The 17,256-nt window shown below is 39.4% G+C and overlaps 1 protein-coding gene across 1 annotated transcript in view; it reads right to left on the bottom strand.

Moving 5' to 3' along the window:
- Positions 1-8,446, bottom strand: part of LOC136866197 (inner centromere protein B) — a 431,603-nt gene extending 423,157 nt beyond the window's left edge. Inside the window, exon 1 of the mRNA XM_067142957.2 lies at positions 8,340-8,446. Within this exon, the coding sequence (XP_066999058.2) occupies positions 8,340-8,342 (3 nt within the window). The 5' untranslated portion in view covers positions 8,343-8,446. The remainder of the gene's footprint in view (positions 1-8,339) is intronic.
- Between the last annotated feature and the right edge of the window lie 8,810 nt (positions 8,447-17,256).

Below are 17,256 nucleotides of genomic sequence, written 5' to 3'. Positions count from 1 at the left end.
CTATAAATATACGAGGGCTATTTTTTTTTCAAGGTCCGATCGGTCGCGACAGTCAAACGCCCGCAAATACATGATGAACCGCTGCGCAGATTTGTTGCACAACGTCTCTGAAATGACCGTTATGCGCCTCATCTCAGTCTCGTCAGTAGTAAACGTGCAGCGCGCTCGTAAACATGGCTACAACGATTGCTTCGCCCACCAAGTGTGAAGTGTGTGGTGTAATTCGATATCTTCAGGCTGAGGGGTGCAATGCAGCCAAAATTCATCGCCGAATAAGTCGTGTGTATGGTGAAACGTGCATGAGCGACAGCAAAGTGCGACAATGGTGCAGGAACTTTACAGCAGGGCGTACAGACGTCCATGATGCAGGCGGCCAGGGAAGGAAGCGTGTGTCAACCGATGATCTTGTTCAGCGTGTGGATCAGGCAATTCGAGAAAATCGTCAGTTCACAATTTCTGTGTTGAGTGCTTCGTTTCCTGAAATTTACAGGTCAGCTCTCTACACAATTGTGAGTGAGACACTTCAGTACCGCAAACTTTGTGCGAGATGGGTTCCGAAGATGCTGTCTGACCGTCACAAAACACAGCGAATGGGCGCCGCTTTAGCGTTTCTCCAGCGCTACCATGATGAAGGACCGGATTTTTTGAACAAAATTGTCACAGGGGATGAGACATGGGTTCATTTTGAAACGGAAGAAACAAAAGAGCAATCCAAACAGTGGATGCATTCGCACTCCCCGAGTAAGCCAAAGAAATTCAAGTGAACATTCTCCAACAGAAAGTGTATGGCTACTGTGTTCTGGGACCGGAAAGGAGTTCTGTTGGTGGAATTCATGGAACGTGGTTCCACCATCACTGCAGCCGCATACTGTGCGACTATTCAACGTCTACGGCGGGCAATTCAGAATAAGCGGAGAGGGATGTTGTCATCAGGCATTGTCCTCCTCCATGACAATGCTCGGCCGCACACTGCAGCTGCCACCACGAACCTCCTGCAGCGTTCCCAGTGGGACGTTTTCGATCACCCAGCATACAGTCCGGACCTGGCTCCATCAGATTTTCACCTCTTTGCTCACATGAAACGCTGGCTAGGAGGAAAGTGTTTTGACACCGACGAGGCGCTGCAGACCGGCGTACAAAAATGGTTACAGGCGCAGGCGGCGATGTTCTATCAAGAGGGCATTGACAAGTTGGTACCACGCTACAACAAATGTCTCAATCTGCGAGGCGACTATGTTGAAAAATAGCTGTGATGTATCAGTAAGTGTTACTAATAGAAAAGTGTCAAATTTGTACTGCTGTTTCATTTCGTGACCAATCGGACCTTGAAAAAAAATAGCCCTCATATGCTGTGCTTTAGGTGAAGAATGCAAGTCAACTCGTGGGCCTGCTACCAAAGGCTTGCATCCAGATATCTCGTCCATTCCTGTCCTCAGGTGTTGACTTTGCAGGGCCAGTTGATGTTAAAATACGATTTTAAAAAAAGTAAATTGATTTACAAATGCTATGTTGCAATATTCGCCTGCTTCAGCAAGAGAACTCTACATATCAAACCTGTTACCGGTTTGACATCTCAGGCATTCATCGCAGCCCTTAGAAGATTAGTTTCCCACTGTGGACATGAATCTTTACAATAGTAATGCTAGAACATTTGTTAGATCCCACAAGGAATTGCAGCAAATGCTAAGGAACAAACAGTTGAACAAGGAAATAAGCAATCACGCTGCAGCTTCAAATTTCTTTATTTTTTCTTGCTAGTTGCTTTATGTCGCACTGACACAGATACGTCTTACGGCGATGATGGGACAGGAATCGGCCATGGCCTTAGTTAAGGTACAGCCCCAGCATTTGCTTGGTGTGAAAATGGGAAACCACGGAAAACTATCTTCAGGGCTGCCGACAGTGGGGTTCGAACCCACTATCTCCCGAATACTGGATACTGGCCGCACTTAAGCAACTGCAGCTATCAAGCTTGGTCCTTCAAATTTTAAATGGCACTTCATTCCAGCATGTTCACCACACTTTGATGGAATATGGGAGTCCGCAGTTAGGCAGTGAAGTTCCACTTCTGTCGGGTAGTGGGTCAAACAATTTTAACCTGTGAAGAGTTGGTTATTTTACTCATGCAAATCAAAGTGTGGCTCAATTCTAGACCATTTTGTGCTTTATCTGATGACCCTAGTGATCCTTCTGTTCTCACACCTGGTCACTTTATCATTGGAGCTCCACTCATATCCTTCCCTGACCCTGATTTGACTGAGACTCATCCAAATAGACTGTCGCATTGGCAACATTTTCAGCAGATGCAGCAACACTGGTGGTGCTGATGGTCCAAGGATGATCTTCACACTCTGAAGCAGAGAAAGAAAGGATCCACATAACATCTGAATCTTCAGACAGGCACTCCTGTTCTGCTAAAGGAAGATCACCAGCCACCATTTGCAGTGGAGGATGGGCGTTATTGAGCAGGTGTTTCCAGGAAGAGACAATTTAGTAAGAGTTGCTGACGTCGGATGCAAATTCAGTATCTTAAGGCGTGCCATCACCAAGCTAGTTCCTCTTCCCTCCTCCTTAACTATTCTGTGCATGTTTTCATATATTTATGTTTTGAACAAGATCAGCGGGGTGGAGGATGTGTAATATTATATTAGCCTGTAGATAGCAACACTTCCTTTTGGTTTATTGACTTTTCTCTGTTACTGACCAATTATTTATTCCTTTTTTTTTTTTGCTATTTGTTTTATGATGCACCAACACAGATAGGTCTTATGGTGACGATGGGATAGGAAAGGCCTAGGAATGGGAAGGAAGTGGCCGTGGCCTTAATTGAGGTACAGCCCCAGCATTTGCCTGGTGTGAAAATGGGAAACCATGGAAAACCATCTTCAGGGCTGCCGACAGTGGGGTTTGAACCTACTATATCCCGGTTGCAAGCTCACAGCTGTGCGCTCCTAACTGCACGGCCAACTCACCCGGTAGTACTGGCCAATTGGCCTCCCAAACACCTCTGGCAACTACAAAGAGTGTGTGTTTTGCTCTTTGAGGTTATCTTGTCATAATTGGATGTATATCTTCATGTATCCTGGGACAGAACCTGCCATTACAGTCCACCATAATAATTTGATTAAAATTATTTCACATTTTATTCATTAACTGAAACTCACCAGAAGTGGCATCCATCATCATTTTCTGAAGCATTATTGTTTAGTTGACAGAAACTTGTTAACTACACTTTCTCACATCAATAGTGCTGGTTTAATCACTCTCACTTTCACTCTCCTCTGTGACATGGTACTACACAGGTATATTTGATAAATTTTAGTTTGCTAAACGATTACTTGGCAGATACTGTTGTCACTGGTAAATGAGATAAAGTTGCAGCAGTGTACATTAATCAGGGACACTACTAGCAATGACCAAGTTTTCTGCTATCAGAAGTTTGTCCAATTATTTTACAGTTGAAAGGTCACAAATTTTTATTTTCAAATCTTTATTTAACTTACTACTGCAACAGCCACGATCAGTGTCAATTATATTTTTTCCACTATTAGTCTCAAAATCACTTTGTTGTGCTGAAATGTCACTAACACAAATTTAAAATTTACTCTGTGCTGAAATATCACTAACATAGACATTACATTCCGCTGACTTCTGTGCTACATTCTTACTTAAATCTTGAATCGACCTATCGGACATGGATTTATCAAAAGATGTAACACAATTGCTACTGGAACCTGGCAAAGAATCTTCACCTATGTATTTAAAGAAATAATACAATTTTTTGCAACTTTTTAACAGATCCTTCCTTATCACCTTCTCTCTTACTATTTTGGAAACTGCTTAAGTACCTAGTTAGATTTACTGGTACTTGAACACATAATAAAAGCATGTGCACACGTTACCAAGCACAAACTGAACTGACCACAAAATGACGTTGAATTACCATCCTGATATGATTCCAAATGCAGGTTGATTTTCCTTTGAATGATGCAATGCAATCAAGGGTAAGGTATGAGTTCAAGAGGAAGTGTGAGATGACATAATCTGAGCCTACAACCTACAATGATTGCAGGGAAGTACCTCGGAAAACCTGGCAACACTGACTGACAGTTAGGTTCACTGTGTTCATTTTTTTTTTTTGCTTGTCCATGCATGCCCAATCCCAGCTCAGCCCAGGCGCCAGTTAATACACAGCTTGGGGATCTACCAGATTGCATCAATCCTGTGTCGCATCAGTACATGCAACATTCTAACAGAGAGTATCAACATCATATTCAACATGAATCACATCTGTAAGTAGCTGATGTTTGGATATTACATCAATACAAAAAACAAGGAAATTGTTTTTACATTGCATGATTTAATTTGGTACAGAATATGCCCACTGATTTGATTTCAAGTACAAACAAAATGACGTATTCAGATGTATAGAATCAACCCCCAGATGGCGGGCCTTGCGGGCCCTTTAATTACACCACTGATGCTGCCCCCCATGACATCATCCTCCACAACACTAAGTATCTAGTAAAAACTTAATGTATTCTAGCTAAAGAAGAAATTGACATAGATAACTTAGGAAAGAAGTTAAGGTATTATAGGTGAAACATTAAGTTACTCCTTTCAGCAACATGTAAATTAATAAACTCTCAAGAAATGGTCATGTTGAAATGATGTATGCTCTTGCTGAAATGAAAATATTCATCATCATTCACTTGTCAAACACCATCAGAAAAATGAAAAGTTATGAGAAATATTGATAGTATATTATAAAAACACAAGAGAATTGTGTGAAGCTATGAAATCAGATTCTAACAGTTTTATTTCATAACTTATGTTGTTTCCTCCCTTCATCAAATTATGAATTTGAAGGGGAGAAATCTGAGTAATTTATGAAGGCCAGTCAAAAGAAGAGAACAGGAAACCTTGAAATAAACAAACCAACCAAGCCTGTTTTATACAATGCTGAGGAAAGTGATGATGGTGACAACAACGATGACAATGATGATATTTGTCGAACACCCTTTCAAAAGATATATGTTTTAAGAGATGCTGAAGTATTGGAATATTGTCATAAGAGTTCTTAAACATAATGGGAGTCAAGGATAAGGTGTTGCCACATTTGAACACCCTCAAACCACCTCAGGTGAGATCAAACTCACTATCTCGGTAACAGGAGGACAATGATTGACTGATTTTATCACTGACGTCAGCAATCTTGAGAGAAGATAGCAGTGCATTTGCCTCATTTCAGCATTCATCATTTCATCATTTCATTAACACTAATCAGAGGGTAAAATCTGGAAGGGGTCCACCACTTCAAAAAATGAAGGTATTGGCCAAAGAATAACAAGGGCCATGAAGGGCATGAAAATGAAAGACTACCTAAAAATTGGAGTTTCAGTAATTAATTTTATGAAGGTTATTTTGGCAAAAAGGTGAAAAGCAAACAAATTTGCAGTTTTACATATCTGATGGTACTGTAATTATAGTCATGGTCTGAAAACTAAATCACAGTGTTGCAATTTCTCATTTCACTACAAAAATCCCACATGCATTGGCCTGGATTCAAACTGCAACAGCCTTGGTGAGAAGCTAGTGATAATATCACTTAGCTATCATGCCTCTCAGGTAAAAGGTGATCATTTAGTGGAATTCCAAAAGTGTTGATTTTGAATTGGTTCAAATAGCTGAGCAATTGACACCCAGCTCTGCTGTGACCAAGAGGTATGGGTTAAGAAAGTTTTAAGATATCACCACCCAGTTTTAATCAATGGAAAGTATGCTATTCTGCTGTTAACTCACACTATTTCAAGAGGCGGTGGTGATAGTGGTTATTTTAGTTTTAAGAGGAAGTACAACTGGGCAACCATCCCCTATTAACACTAATCATAGGGTAAAAATTGGAAGGGGTCCAACACTTCAAAAAATGAAGGTATTGTCCAAAGAATAACAAGGGCCACAAAGGGCATGAAAATGAAAGACTCCCTAAGAATAGTAAATCTAATACCACTGGGGTTGGGAAAGAACAAGAGTTGACCAAGGGAGATTGGATAGGTTAGATGAAAATGAGGAGCCTGGCACAATGAGTAGAAGCAATGTCAGCTAAGGGACCTGTGGTCGCCAACCCACGCTCCAAAGTTAAGAGCCCCTGAGGCCTCTTTTATTCACCTCTTGCAACAGGCAGGTGTGTGTTATTCTACCACCCCCACCTACAAGAGTTACTATTTTAAGATGTTCAGATACGAGGTATGTTTTTAAGTAAGTTGTTGCAGCATGCGCACTACCCCCCCTCCCCCCTCCACACCCCACCGGCATGATTTGCGAACAAGTAGGCATCAGCTGCTGCTGTGTAACTAACCTGTACGCTGAACTGTGCATCTTTAAAATGTTCAAAATTATTGAATTGCCTGCCGCATTTGAGATGCGATCTGTAAAACATTTTTTGAGTGCAAGCAATATGTCGGCTGCAAACATTCATTGTCAGCTTTGTGAGGCATAAGGTGATAATGCAATGAGCAAAGGTAAAGTGAAAAAATGGGTAAGAGATTTCAAAAGTGGTTGTGAAAATACTCATGACGAAGAATGCTCAGGTCGACCATCTGTGATCGCAGAAGATTTGGTGACTGCAATTGACACAGAAGTTCATGAGAAATGAAGATTCACGATAACCACTCTCTCAATGGATTTTCCTCAAGTGTCTAGCTCTCCAACATGCGGTTCAGAACAAAAGACGTGGCATGCTGACAAAGGGAATTTTGCTCCTTCACGATAATGCAAGCCCTCACAGACTAGGGAACTATTGACTCTTTCAAGTGGGAAGTTTCGGATCACCCATCATATAGCCCTGACCTTGCTCCGAGTGATTTCCACATTTTTTGGCAGCTGAAACGTCATCTTGGTGGGAAGCACTTCAACGACGAAGAAGTGAAACGGCCGTGAACTCTTGGCTGTCAGAGCAGGTGGCAGACTTATTTTAATAGGGATTTCAAAACTTAGTTTTAAGGTATGACAAGTGTCTAAATAAACAAGGCAACTATGCAGAAAAATTAAGAAACATATGTAAACCCTAAAACTAAATGTGATTTGAAAATAAAATCTTTGGTTATTTTTATAAAAAATGGCCCTTAATTAAAAAGCAGCCTTCGTATTTGAGCATTTCCTTATGATATGTTGTTATCACTTGATGAATATTAATGACCCAGAATTTATTTCAAGTTTTTTTATGACTATTGTGCTGTCTTGATTGGTTTTTCATAAATTACTCAGATAAAACATTTTCTACCCTCTAAATTCATAACATTATATTAAGAGGAAATGAATTAAGATTTCTTAAATGCAAGAACGTTTTATAAAGTGATACTTTGAGAATTCATAGTTTCATAATATACTCCTCTTGTATTTTACTAATTTACCACCAAAATTTTGCATAACAGTTTATTTTACTGGTGGTGTTTGACAAGTGGATGACTTCATTTCAGCATGAGCATATCAGAGAGTTAATTTGACTTGTTGCTGAAAGGAGCAACATTGTGTTTCACCTACAATACCTTAACATCTCCATTTTTCCATACTCTCTTTCTAAGCCTAGCCATAATAGATGCTGTCTTTACAATGCTATTGGCGATCTCAACATGCAGAGACAAGGTGTCAGATATTGTGTACCATAGGTAGATGAAGTCATCAACTAACTTGAAAGGGTGTCCATCAATAGAAATGGATCAAAGGTTGACAGTACACTGTGCCATAACATTAGCCTATGACACACTAAAAGTAAGACCAAAACAAGTGCATGGCAGCCGGTCGATGAGAAGTTGCAGCCGATCTTCTGTGTGAGCTATTGAAACAGCATTAGCATATAGCAGTTCATGTGTGAAAAACCTATTTACTTTAGTCTTTGCTTTAACGTCAACAACATTTAACAGAATGCTATCAGCTCTAGTGTGTACATGTATGTCCTTGATGCATTCCCTAAAAGGCATACCTCAAGAGCAGAGAAAAGATGATGCAAAAGACAGTACCGTATTATCTTGCATAATCAGCACACTTTTTTGATGAAAAATACAGGCAAAAACTTTGGATCATAAATTATTCAAGGAAATCAGATATTTAAAAAGTTATTTAAAATTTATGTTGCCAATATTTTTTCTGAAAAGTCAAATAGAGTACATCAGGTAAGTTGAACATGTGCGTTTGAGATACCGACACTGGAAAATATTCTTCCCGTTACAAGCTGACAAAATGACCTGAAGTGAAATAAATATGAACTAATAAAAGTACAATTCATGTAATTATATAATAATGTCATAATGGAAAAAAAAAAAAGAAAGAAAAAGTCTTACCATTTATAGGCTACTGTCTTCAAGTTCACTACCAGAACTGCAGGAAGAATTGCTACTATCTCTGCTCACATCTCTCCATGAGAAGTCATCTTCACTCCTGTCTAATGAATTTGAGATTCCTGTTTTCTTTAAGCTCTTTTCAATCACCTTTGAAGAAATCATGTCCCTTGCATGTGATATCCATTCACAAAAGGGTTCCACGGGTGGTTGCGATTCTTGACTGTTGGAGTAAGTTCACTCATGTTCACTGAAATATGATTTGATGATGATACCAATAGTGATAATGGTGGTAGTTATTATTTCAAGGGAAGTAGAATAAAAAGCTATCCTTGAAACATAAGATGGAACAAGCAATTTGATAAATACGTAGTACAGTCATTAAGTTCTGAGACTGAGCGCATGATGATGCTGTAGTGCACTATAGCATCGTGGTGCACAGTTTAGTGCATGCACTGGAAGCAGACGTGCAACCGTTGTTGTGACGGTGATTTGAATGCGCCCGTTGGACCTTGACATGTCACAGTTTGAGCAACGGGCAAACATCAAGTTCTGCCAGAAATAGGCAAAACCGCTGCCGAAACGTTTGAAATGATGCAGAAGGTTTACGGTGAAGACGCATTCAGTTGCAGTGTTGTGTTTAGGTGGCACCGACGTTTTGTGCAAGGACTGGACAGTTTGGAAGATGATGTGTGTACTGGTCGGCTACAAACTGTTCGAACGGAATGCAAGATCCAAGAAGTTGCAATGTTGGTGCATGCTGACCGCTCCCAATCGGTAGACGATCTCACAGCAGCAATAGGGGTCAGCCATGGTACTTGCCACAAAATTCTGACGGATGACCTCGACATGTCTCATGTTACCCAGCACAGTGTGCCACGAATCCTGTCACAGGACTATCGTGATGATTGCATGGCAATTTGTGGTGACCTCATCAGTAGTGCTGACGATGATCTGACGTTTCTCAACCGGATAATAACTGGAGTTGAAATGTGGTGTTTCCTTTCAGCGGCACTTCTAGCAGCTATACCAACGTTGGCAAACGTGCATAACGGCCAACGGCGACTATTTTTAGGGTGGATGTGGTTCTGTTTAAGTGGTTAACGGCCAACGGCGATTATTTTGAGGGTCGATGTGGTTCTGTGTAGGTGTACGCCATACAATGCGGTATCATGTGCTACATACAGAGTCGTGCGGGTGCCTATTCTCCAGGCATCAAATCTCAGAACTTAATGACTGTACTACGTATGATGTTTGCTATGGTACTCATAGCCTGCAGAAGTGTTCTTGTTGGAGATATTATGAAGCCTGCTTCATCAACTTTAAAACTGGGGTTTGAATGAAATGTTTTAATGAGGGAAATGTTCTCTTTAGTAAACATTTCATATTATTTCTAATTAACTTCGTTGGCCACATTATACCAATAGAGACATTCCACGTTCACTTTCTCTTTGAAGGTTGTACTGTTTGGTTATTGTGATCCACCCAGTACTTTTCCATTTGTTCCAATCGTAATTTTCTCTATTTGTCTGAAATCACTACAGCCCTGCTATGTGCTGTTTATGGTGAAAATTTGTGAGAAGAAGGGTATTAATTTTATTTTTGTTCTCTGCACCTGCTATCTCGGGTCCAGCTGCTTTGGGATCTTGCTGTATTTCATGGATCCATTGCCCTCTTGTCTTCTTTCCAAGATTTCTCATCACTAACTGTTGTAAAAGCCAATTTCCTGGCAGTAGCAAGATGTGAAAGAAATACAAGTTTCTTTTCTTCTTCTTTGTGCTGGTGATTGCGTCAATCTCTTGATAAACAGTTTTGTTAGGAAGGATTTTCCAGATTTCTTCAATCTGGTATATTTTATTTATGCAAGTTCTGATGATTCTTGTTTCAGTTTTGAGGAACTAATCAGTTCTTCTTTTGTTTTTAATTTGGAATAGGGTTTTGCAAGTGGTTTCCAGGAGAGTTACATATTTTTAATGATGGATGTTAGTGTTTATTGACAGGCATTTCTTATAATACATTGACCAGGTTAGAAATTGGGCTTTTTACATTTTGTTAGTTCTGTTTATCAATGTTTCTTTCTGGTTTGAGTTGTGTGTGATGATTTCTCCAAGATATTTAAATTGTGGTACTATGTTCATTTTTTAAATAATTTATCTCACCAAAGCTACCTTTTTTAACCCCTTAAGCGGGGAGCTCGGTACATACCGGCTGACTCCCAGGTGGGGAGCGATTTCCCTGATTGAAGAAAATATTTAATTACTTGATTAAAAACAATCTTAGACTATAATGAACTATTGAAGGGCCCTGAGGGAAATATTTACTTGAATATAATGCATTTAATTGTTGGAAAATTCTATTATTTTAATTTTTCAATACTTTGTGCAAGAACGTACTAAGTGCTTTCACACTGTGATATCGAGGTTACTACTTCCTAATAGCAAAGCTCTGGTTTTTGTGTATACAGTAACTTTTACCTGAATATTTTAGGCAGTTTACTAACAATCTCTGCCTGGAAATAAATGTTTCTGTGTATGTAAATTGCAGATTTACAAAGTTCCCATGTACTTCAAAGATTTGCAATGGAATGAATTATAATACTCATGAAATTTTCTGTTATGTTGGTTAGCGCTTTTGAGGGATCAAGATTATGCAGCCTACCTACAATTCATAAGTGACACACACAGACTATATTACACTACAAAACATGTAATATTTACACTGTTTATAGTCTTCACAGTGTTACGTCTTTTACAGCTGTTCATTATGATACACACAGAAGCAGATAATGTTATATAACCTGTCTCGGCATCACATAATTTATATGATTCCATTCCGAAACGCGATCGTTTTCTTGGTATGTAAACTTCCACCATAGCCACCCTTTCCATAGCAACAGGTTCTCATCAATTGACACTTTGCCATCAGGGGTATAAACTTCCGAAAATTTTGCTAACAGGTCATCAAATACTGTATTTATCTTGTATATTTTGGGAGGAATTTGTCCATTATTCACCTCATTGTCAGAGATATGTAAAAAGCTGTGGAGGAAACTCTAATAATTTTTAAGGGAAAGATAGGGTGCAGGAGAATGAAGAATGTGCCACACCTGGGGACTTGGTTCATTGTAAGCCATAAGATACTGGACTCGGTAGTTGACTTCAACTCGCCCAATAGTCGAGTGTCCCTTCTAACCTTCCGGTGCACAAACAAGATTTACACTGCAGTAAATGTTCACGCACCTATCAATGAGGACAATAAACATAACCCTGAAAGTACCGACAAATTTTGGGAAGAACTAGAGGACGTCATCAGCAAAGTCCCAGAGTGTCATACAATCATTCTACTCGGGGACTTCAATGCACAGTTAGGGAAAGAGCGCAAATTTAGAGACATTGTGGGAGAATACCCAGCTCACTTACGAACAAATAGAAATGGGGAGCGTCTAGTGGGACTCTGCAAAGCCTTCAACCTGGTAATGAAGTCAACGGCCTTTAAGAGACTACCAAGGAAACAGAAGACCTGGACGTCACCCAACAACCTCTTAGGGGAATTTCAGATAGATCATGTTGCCATTGCAAGGAAAGGCCATAGAGAGATCCAGAATGTAAGAGTGTTAAGAGGAGCGAATTTGGACTCCGACCACTACCTCTCCACCCCTGTCACTGTCATAATCGCTACTTGAACTGGAATCGAACACGTGCTGTCTCTTTTGTGACTTCACTAATATCTCTATACTCCCCACTAAATTCCAATATTTAGTTTATCATGACCCGTAAATCGTCTTCCTCTAACGGCGAAAAAATGTAAGAAAAGTATCGAATAGAACCCCTCTGCAATTTGGACGGAAATCATGAAATTAGCCTGTATTCCGAATGCGTACAACAATAAATGTTGTGTAACTCGCGATAAACACACACTCCTGTCGTGAAGGAAGAAAACAAGACTGGGGATAATAAATCAGGTCACAGTTCTAAAATGGGGTAGACGGGACTCCTTAGTTGTGGTGAAGACAACCTGTCTAGGAGTAGGATGCTCCAAAATCAATGTCCCCAGCCAGTGGATAGGGTTGAGCGTGGGGTTAACGGCCTCACCTTGTAAAAAAAGCATTGTTCAGAAGACTTCTACGAGAAAACCGGATGGAAATCGAAGACGACAAAAGCTTAGGAAAAGGACACGAGTAAGGAAAGCGGATATAAACATGGCGACATGGAATGTAAGAACAATGTTGAAACCGGGAAAAATGCAAGAAATTGTAAATGAAACAAAAAGATTTGGATACGACTTAGTAGCGATTGAGGAAATAAGATGGAAAGGGCAAGGATGTATTGAAAAGAAAGATTATAACCTCTATTACAGTGGGCCGGAAGAAAGAACAGGACAGTTCTGTACGGGATTTATAGTACATGGGAAATTGAAGAAGAGTGTAATAGGATTTCAACCGATCTCAGATAGAATATGTAAGCTTCGGATTAAGGGGAAGTTTAGGAACATAACTGTTATATCAGCACATGCACCAATTGAAGATGCGGATGAGGAAAGGAAGGAACAATTTTATGATGAGTTAGTACAAACCATTTAAACATAAGAGTTTCATTTTTGGTCCGTATTGAACTGAGAATGGAAGATAGGAAAAACTAGAAAGGGTCCACCTTTTCAATACAAAAATGTTATAGTTTATTTATAACATGTATTTGCACTTGGGACTAGTTTCGACGCTGTGTTGGCGTCATCATCAGCCAAAAAATGGGAAAATAGGCCAGTGTGTAGGCATTCATATTACACAAGGTGTTACATTAAACAATACAAATCTTGCAAGGAGATAAAAACATGGATGAATATAGAAACAAATGAATCGTTGAGAAAGCAAAAGTTATACATGTTAAAAAATAACCTTAACCACACATCTTGCAGTGCGAAAATGTTATAAATAAACTATAACATTTTTGTATTGAAAAGGTGGACCCTTTCTAGTTTTTCCTATCTTAGTACAAACCGTTGAAGAGGGACCAAGATATGACATGACTATTATTTTAGGAGATTTTAATGCCAAAGTGGGAAAGGAAGAGTGTATGAGACCAATAGCCAGGAAAAATACACTACATGAAGAATCAAATGAGAATGGTTTTTACTTGGGACAGTTTGCAACTACGAGTGGTCTTATAATTAAAAGCACCTGCTTTGATCATAAGAAAATACATAAAGGGACGTGGAAGATGCCAGGAAGCAATGTGGTAAATCAAATAGATCATGTACTAGTAACAACGTGGCATGCAGCATCGATTATTGACGTAAGGACATGCAGAGGGCCAAACTGTGATTCTGATCATTATTTAGTAAAAGCAATACTGAGGCAAAAATTGGCAATAGGACAGAGGAGACAACCTACGGAAAGAAAGAAATGGAATTTGGAAAAACTACAACAACCAGAAGGAAAACAAGAATTCCAGTCAAAAATGAATAATACTTTACAGACGATTGGACAAGTTTCTGGAATAGAGGAAAGGTGGGCAAAAGTTCAAAAGTGCATACAAAAAGCGGCACAAGAAACACTGGGTATAGCCAAAAAGAAAAGAAATATTTGGTTCGATATGGAGTGTGAGGAAGCGATTGGAAAGAAGAATGCAGCAAGAGCAAAAATGTTACAGAGAGATACAAGGTCAAATAGGGAAAATTATGAGAAATGCAGACGTGAAGCTAATAACATCTGTAAGAAGAAGAAAAGAGAGATGATTAAGAAGAAACTAGAGAGTATAGAGACACAAAGGTTACAGAAGAGGACAAAGGAATTCTATAATGAAATTAATTATTTCAGGAAAGGGTATAAGCCAAGATTGAATGGCTGTAAGAATAAAGAAGGTAAGCTATTACAGAATGAAGAGGAAATAAGTGAAAGATGGACCGAATATTTCCGAGAGCTCCTTAACAAGGAAAGAGAAGATGTGGAAGAAAGTCAACGGCATATGAACCAGAATGGACCAGAACAATGGATAAATGCCCCCACATTGAAAGATGTAAAAAATGCTATTGCAAAATTAAATAACCATAAAGCAGCAGGAGAAGACGGAATAACAAGTGAACTGATTAAAAATAGTAGCAAAGAAATGCTAGGAGAGATACATGAACTGATTATTAAGATTTGGGAGGAAGAATGGATACCTGATGAGTGGAATACAGGAATAATTTTCCCAATATATAAGAAGGGAAATAAATATGAATGCACTAATTATAGGGGAATCACACTACTGAATATCATCTATAAAGTATTTTCAAATATCCTATTACAATATCTGACTCCATATGCTGAAGAAAGATTGGATGAAGTACAGTGTGGCTTCAGGCGAAATAGGAGCACAGTAGATCAAATATTCGTGGTACGTCAAACGATGGAAAAATGCTATGAGCATAATATAGATCTACATATGTTGTTTGTAGATTTTAGACAAGCATTTGACAGTATATACAAGGATAAGCTATATGAATACATGGAGACAATAGGAATACCACAGAAACTGATTAGGATGTTCAGAATCACTTTAGGAGAAGTAAGGGCAAAGGTGATGGTGGATGGAAGAATTGGAAATGAGTTTGCTCTTAATACAGGAGTCAGACAAGGTGATGCACTCTCAGCTACTTTGTTTAATCTGGCAATTAACCAAGTCCTTGAAAAAATAATGGATACAGGAAATATTGTATATAAATCTAAACAAATTTGTGCATATGCAGATGATGTAGTGTTAATGGCCAGGAATGATAGATATTTGAAGGAAATGTTTCTTGAAATGAAGGAAGCAGGAAAACGGATGGGATTAGAGGTGAATGACAGTAAATCTAAGTATATGCATGTGACTGTTATAGAGGGCAGAAGAAGTCAAGATAATTTGACAATAAACGGACATAATTTTGAGAATGTACGAAGTTTTGAGTATTTGGGAACCATGTTGACAAATAATAATAGAATAAGTGAGGAGATACATCGTAGAATAATAGCTGGAAACAGGGCCTATTATGCTAATCTTACATTATTTAAATCTTGTCTATTGTCTAAACCTACAAAATTCAAAATATATAAGACTCTTATTAGACCTGTAGTGACATATGGCTCAGAAGCCTGGAACATTTTATCTGATGATGCAAATAAGTTAAAGATATTTGAAAGAAAGATTATTAGACGAATATATGGCCCAATTCAAGACCAGAATGGTTGGAGGATAAGGACGAATGCTGAAATACAAAACATACTAGACCAGGAGGATATAGTTAGATTTATTAAGGCACAGAGACTGCGATGGCTTGGCCATGTGGAAAGAATGGAGGAAGATCGAATGCCAAGAAAAGTAGTTAAATCCCGAGTAGACAAAAGATGGCGACAAGGAAGGCCCCGTAATAGATGGAGTGATGAAGTTGAAGCTGACTTGAGGGCAATGAACATCCGCCCATGGAGACCAGCCGCTCAGGATCGAAGTAGATGGCGGAATATCGTAGAAGAGGCCAAGGCTCACACTGGGCTGTAGCGCCGGATAAGAAGACAGTTCTAAAATGTCATCAGAGAGGTCTGTTAAGTATCATAATCTCTAGAAATCCCTTCTACAGCAATATTATTACATCCAAGGGACGATTAGGTGATGAGCTAAAGCTTCAGCGCGAAGCTATAAGGCCTTAGGTCGTTCTTGCCCGGACGTAAGCTGTGTTCTTTATGTTGCAACTCGTGGATGATACATTGGTATTGGGACAACATAGTTGAAAAAATTCACATCAGAGGGCAGACTCATCCAGAATACGCTGCTGAAAAGGAAATAAACCTCTGCAGGCAGGCAACTGAGAAAAAAAATGTAATTTGAATCGGCGGATATATCCGCGTTACCCGCTGAGCAAGCGACTTGCAGCCGTGGATCTCACTGCATCACCCACCGAACGGGTTAATGAACTGAATTGAGCACATGAAAAGTGTTGCCTCTGTCAATTTTGAAAATGTAGTCAGAGTAATATCAGTGTACAGATATTTAATAATTTATGGTATACTCCTACAATAGAATCATACCCACTGTGACTGGTTCTTAGTACTGATAAGGAACAGTATAGGCCTATTAGCAGAATATTTTTTAGAACACTAAGGTGTTATCTAAGAGCAGCTGCACAGCCAAGGTATTAAAGACATGCTCAGTTCAAACAGGATGTAGGTTCGATTCCCCATCAGGAAGCAGAAAAATTTAAGAAATGAGATTTGCACTTCTGAAATGGCACATGGCTCTGAGGTTCACTCAGTCTACTCATAAAATAAATACCAGATTAATTCCGTGGGGTAAAGGTGACCAGGCATGGATCTAACTTTATCCCATACAATGCTGAGGTTACAGATACCAGAGGACCCCAAAGAAGATCTAGTAGCTAAAGTGCTAGATCTAATAAATGAAAGTTTGCAGATCAGCTGCAGGAAAGCAGATATCGACAAAATTCAGCAAATGGGGAAGGCTATAGGCAAAAGACCAATGAGAGTGAGACTCGTTTCAACCATAATTGTGAAGAAGAGTTTGGCAAGTAGGCCTACACTCTACTTGAAAGGTGGAAAAATAGAGATTAAACAGGAGATGGAGGGAGAGGTCTCTAGGAACCAGAAAATACTCTGATTCTATCTGGGAAAGGCTAGGTGCTCTGGACTCATTGCCCACATAAATGGAAATCATTAGTTGTGGGTGATGAACATTTGAGACAAACATGTTCGGTGTATCATCTGAAGCAGATGGGCAGCACTGAGAGGATTTTGGCTGATGAAGAATGCGGACCTATGTACCGGCTAAGCTCAGGATGGAAATCAGCTGCAAGTGTGAGGTATGAGGAAATGAGAGGAAGGAGCGAAACTGAGACTCTGAGCCCATATTGACCAGCTGCCACTGCCTATTTGTGAAAAAAGCTTTTTTTTAAT

This window comes from Anabrus simplex, chromosome 1 (genome assembly GCF_040414725.1).
Source record: "Anabrus simplex isolate iqAnaSimp1 chromosome 1, ASM4041472v1, whole genome shotgun sequence".
In the NCBI taxonomy this organism is placed as follows: Eukaryota; Metazoa; Arthropoda; class Insecta; order Orthoptera; family Tettigoniidae; genus Anabrus; species Anabrus simplex.
The sequence above is the reverse complement of the archived record's forward strand: the minus strand, read 5'-3'. Positions and strand labels throughout refer to the sequence as shown.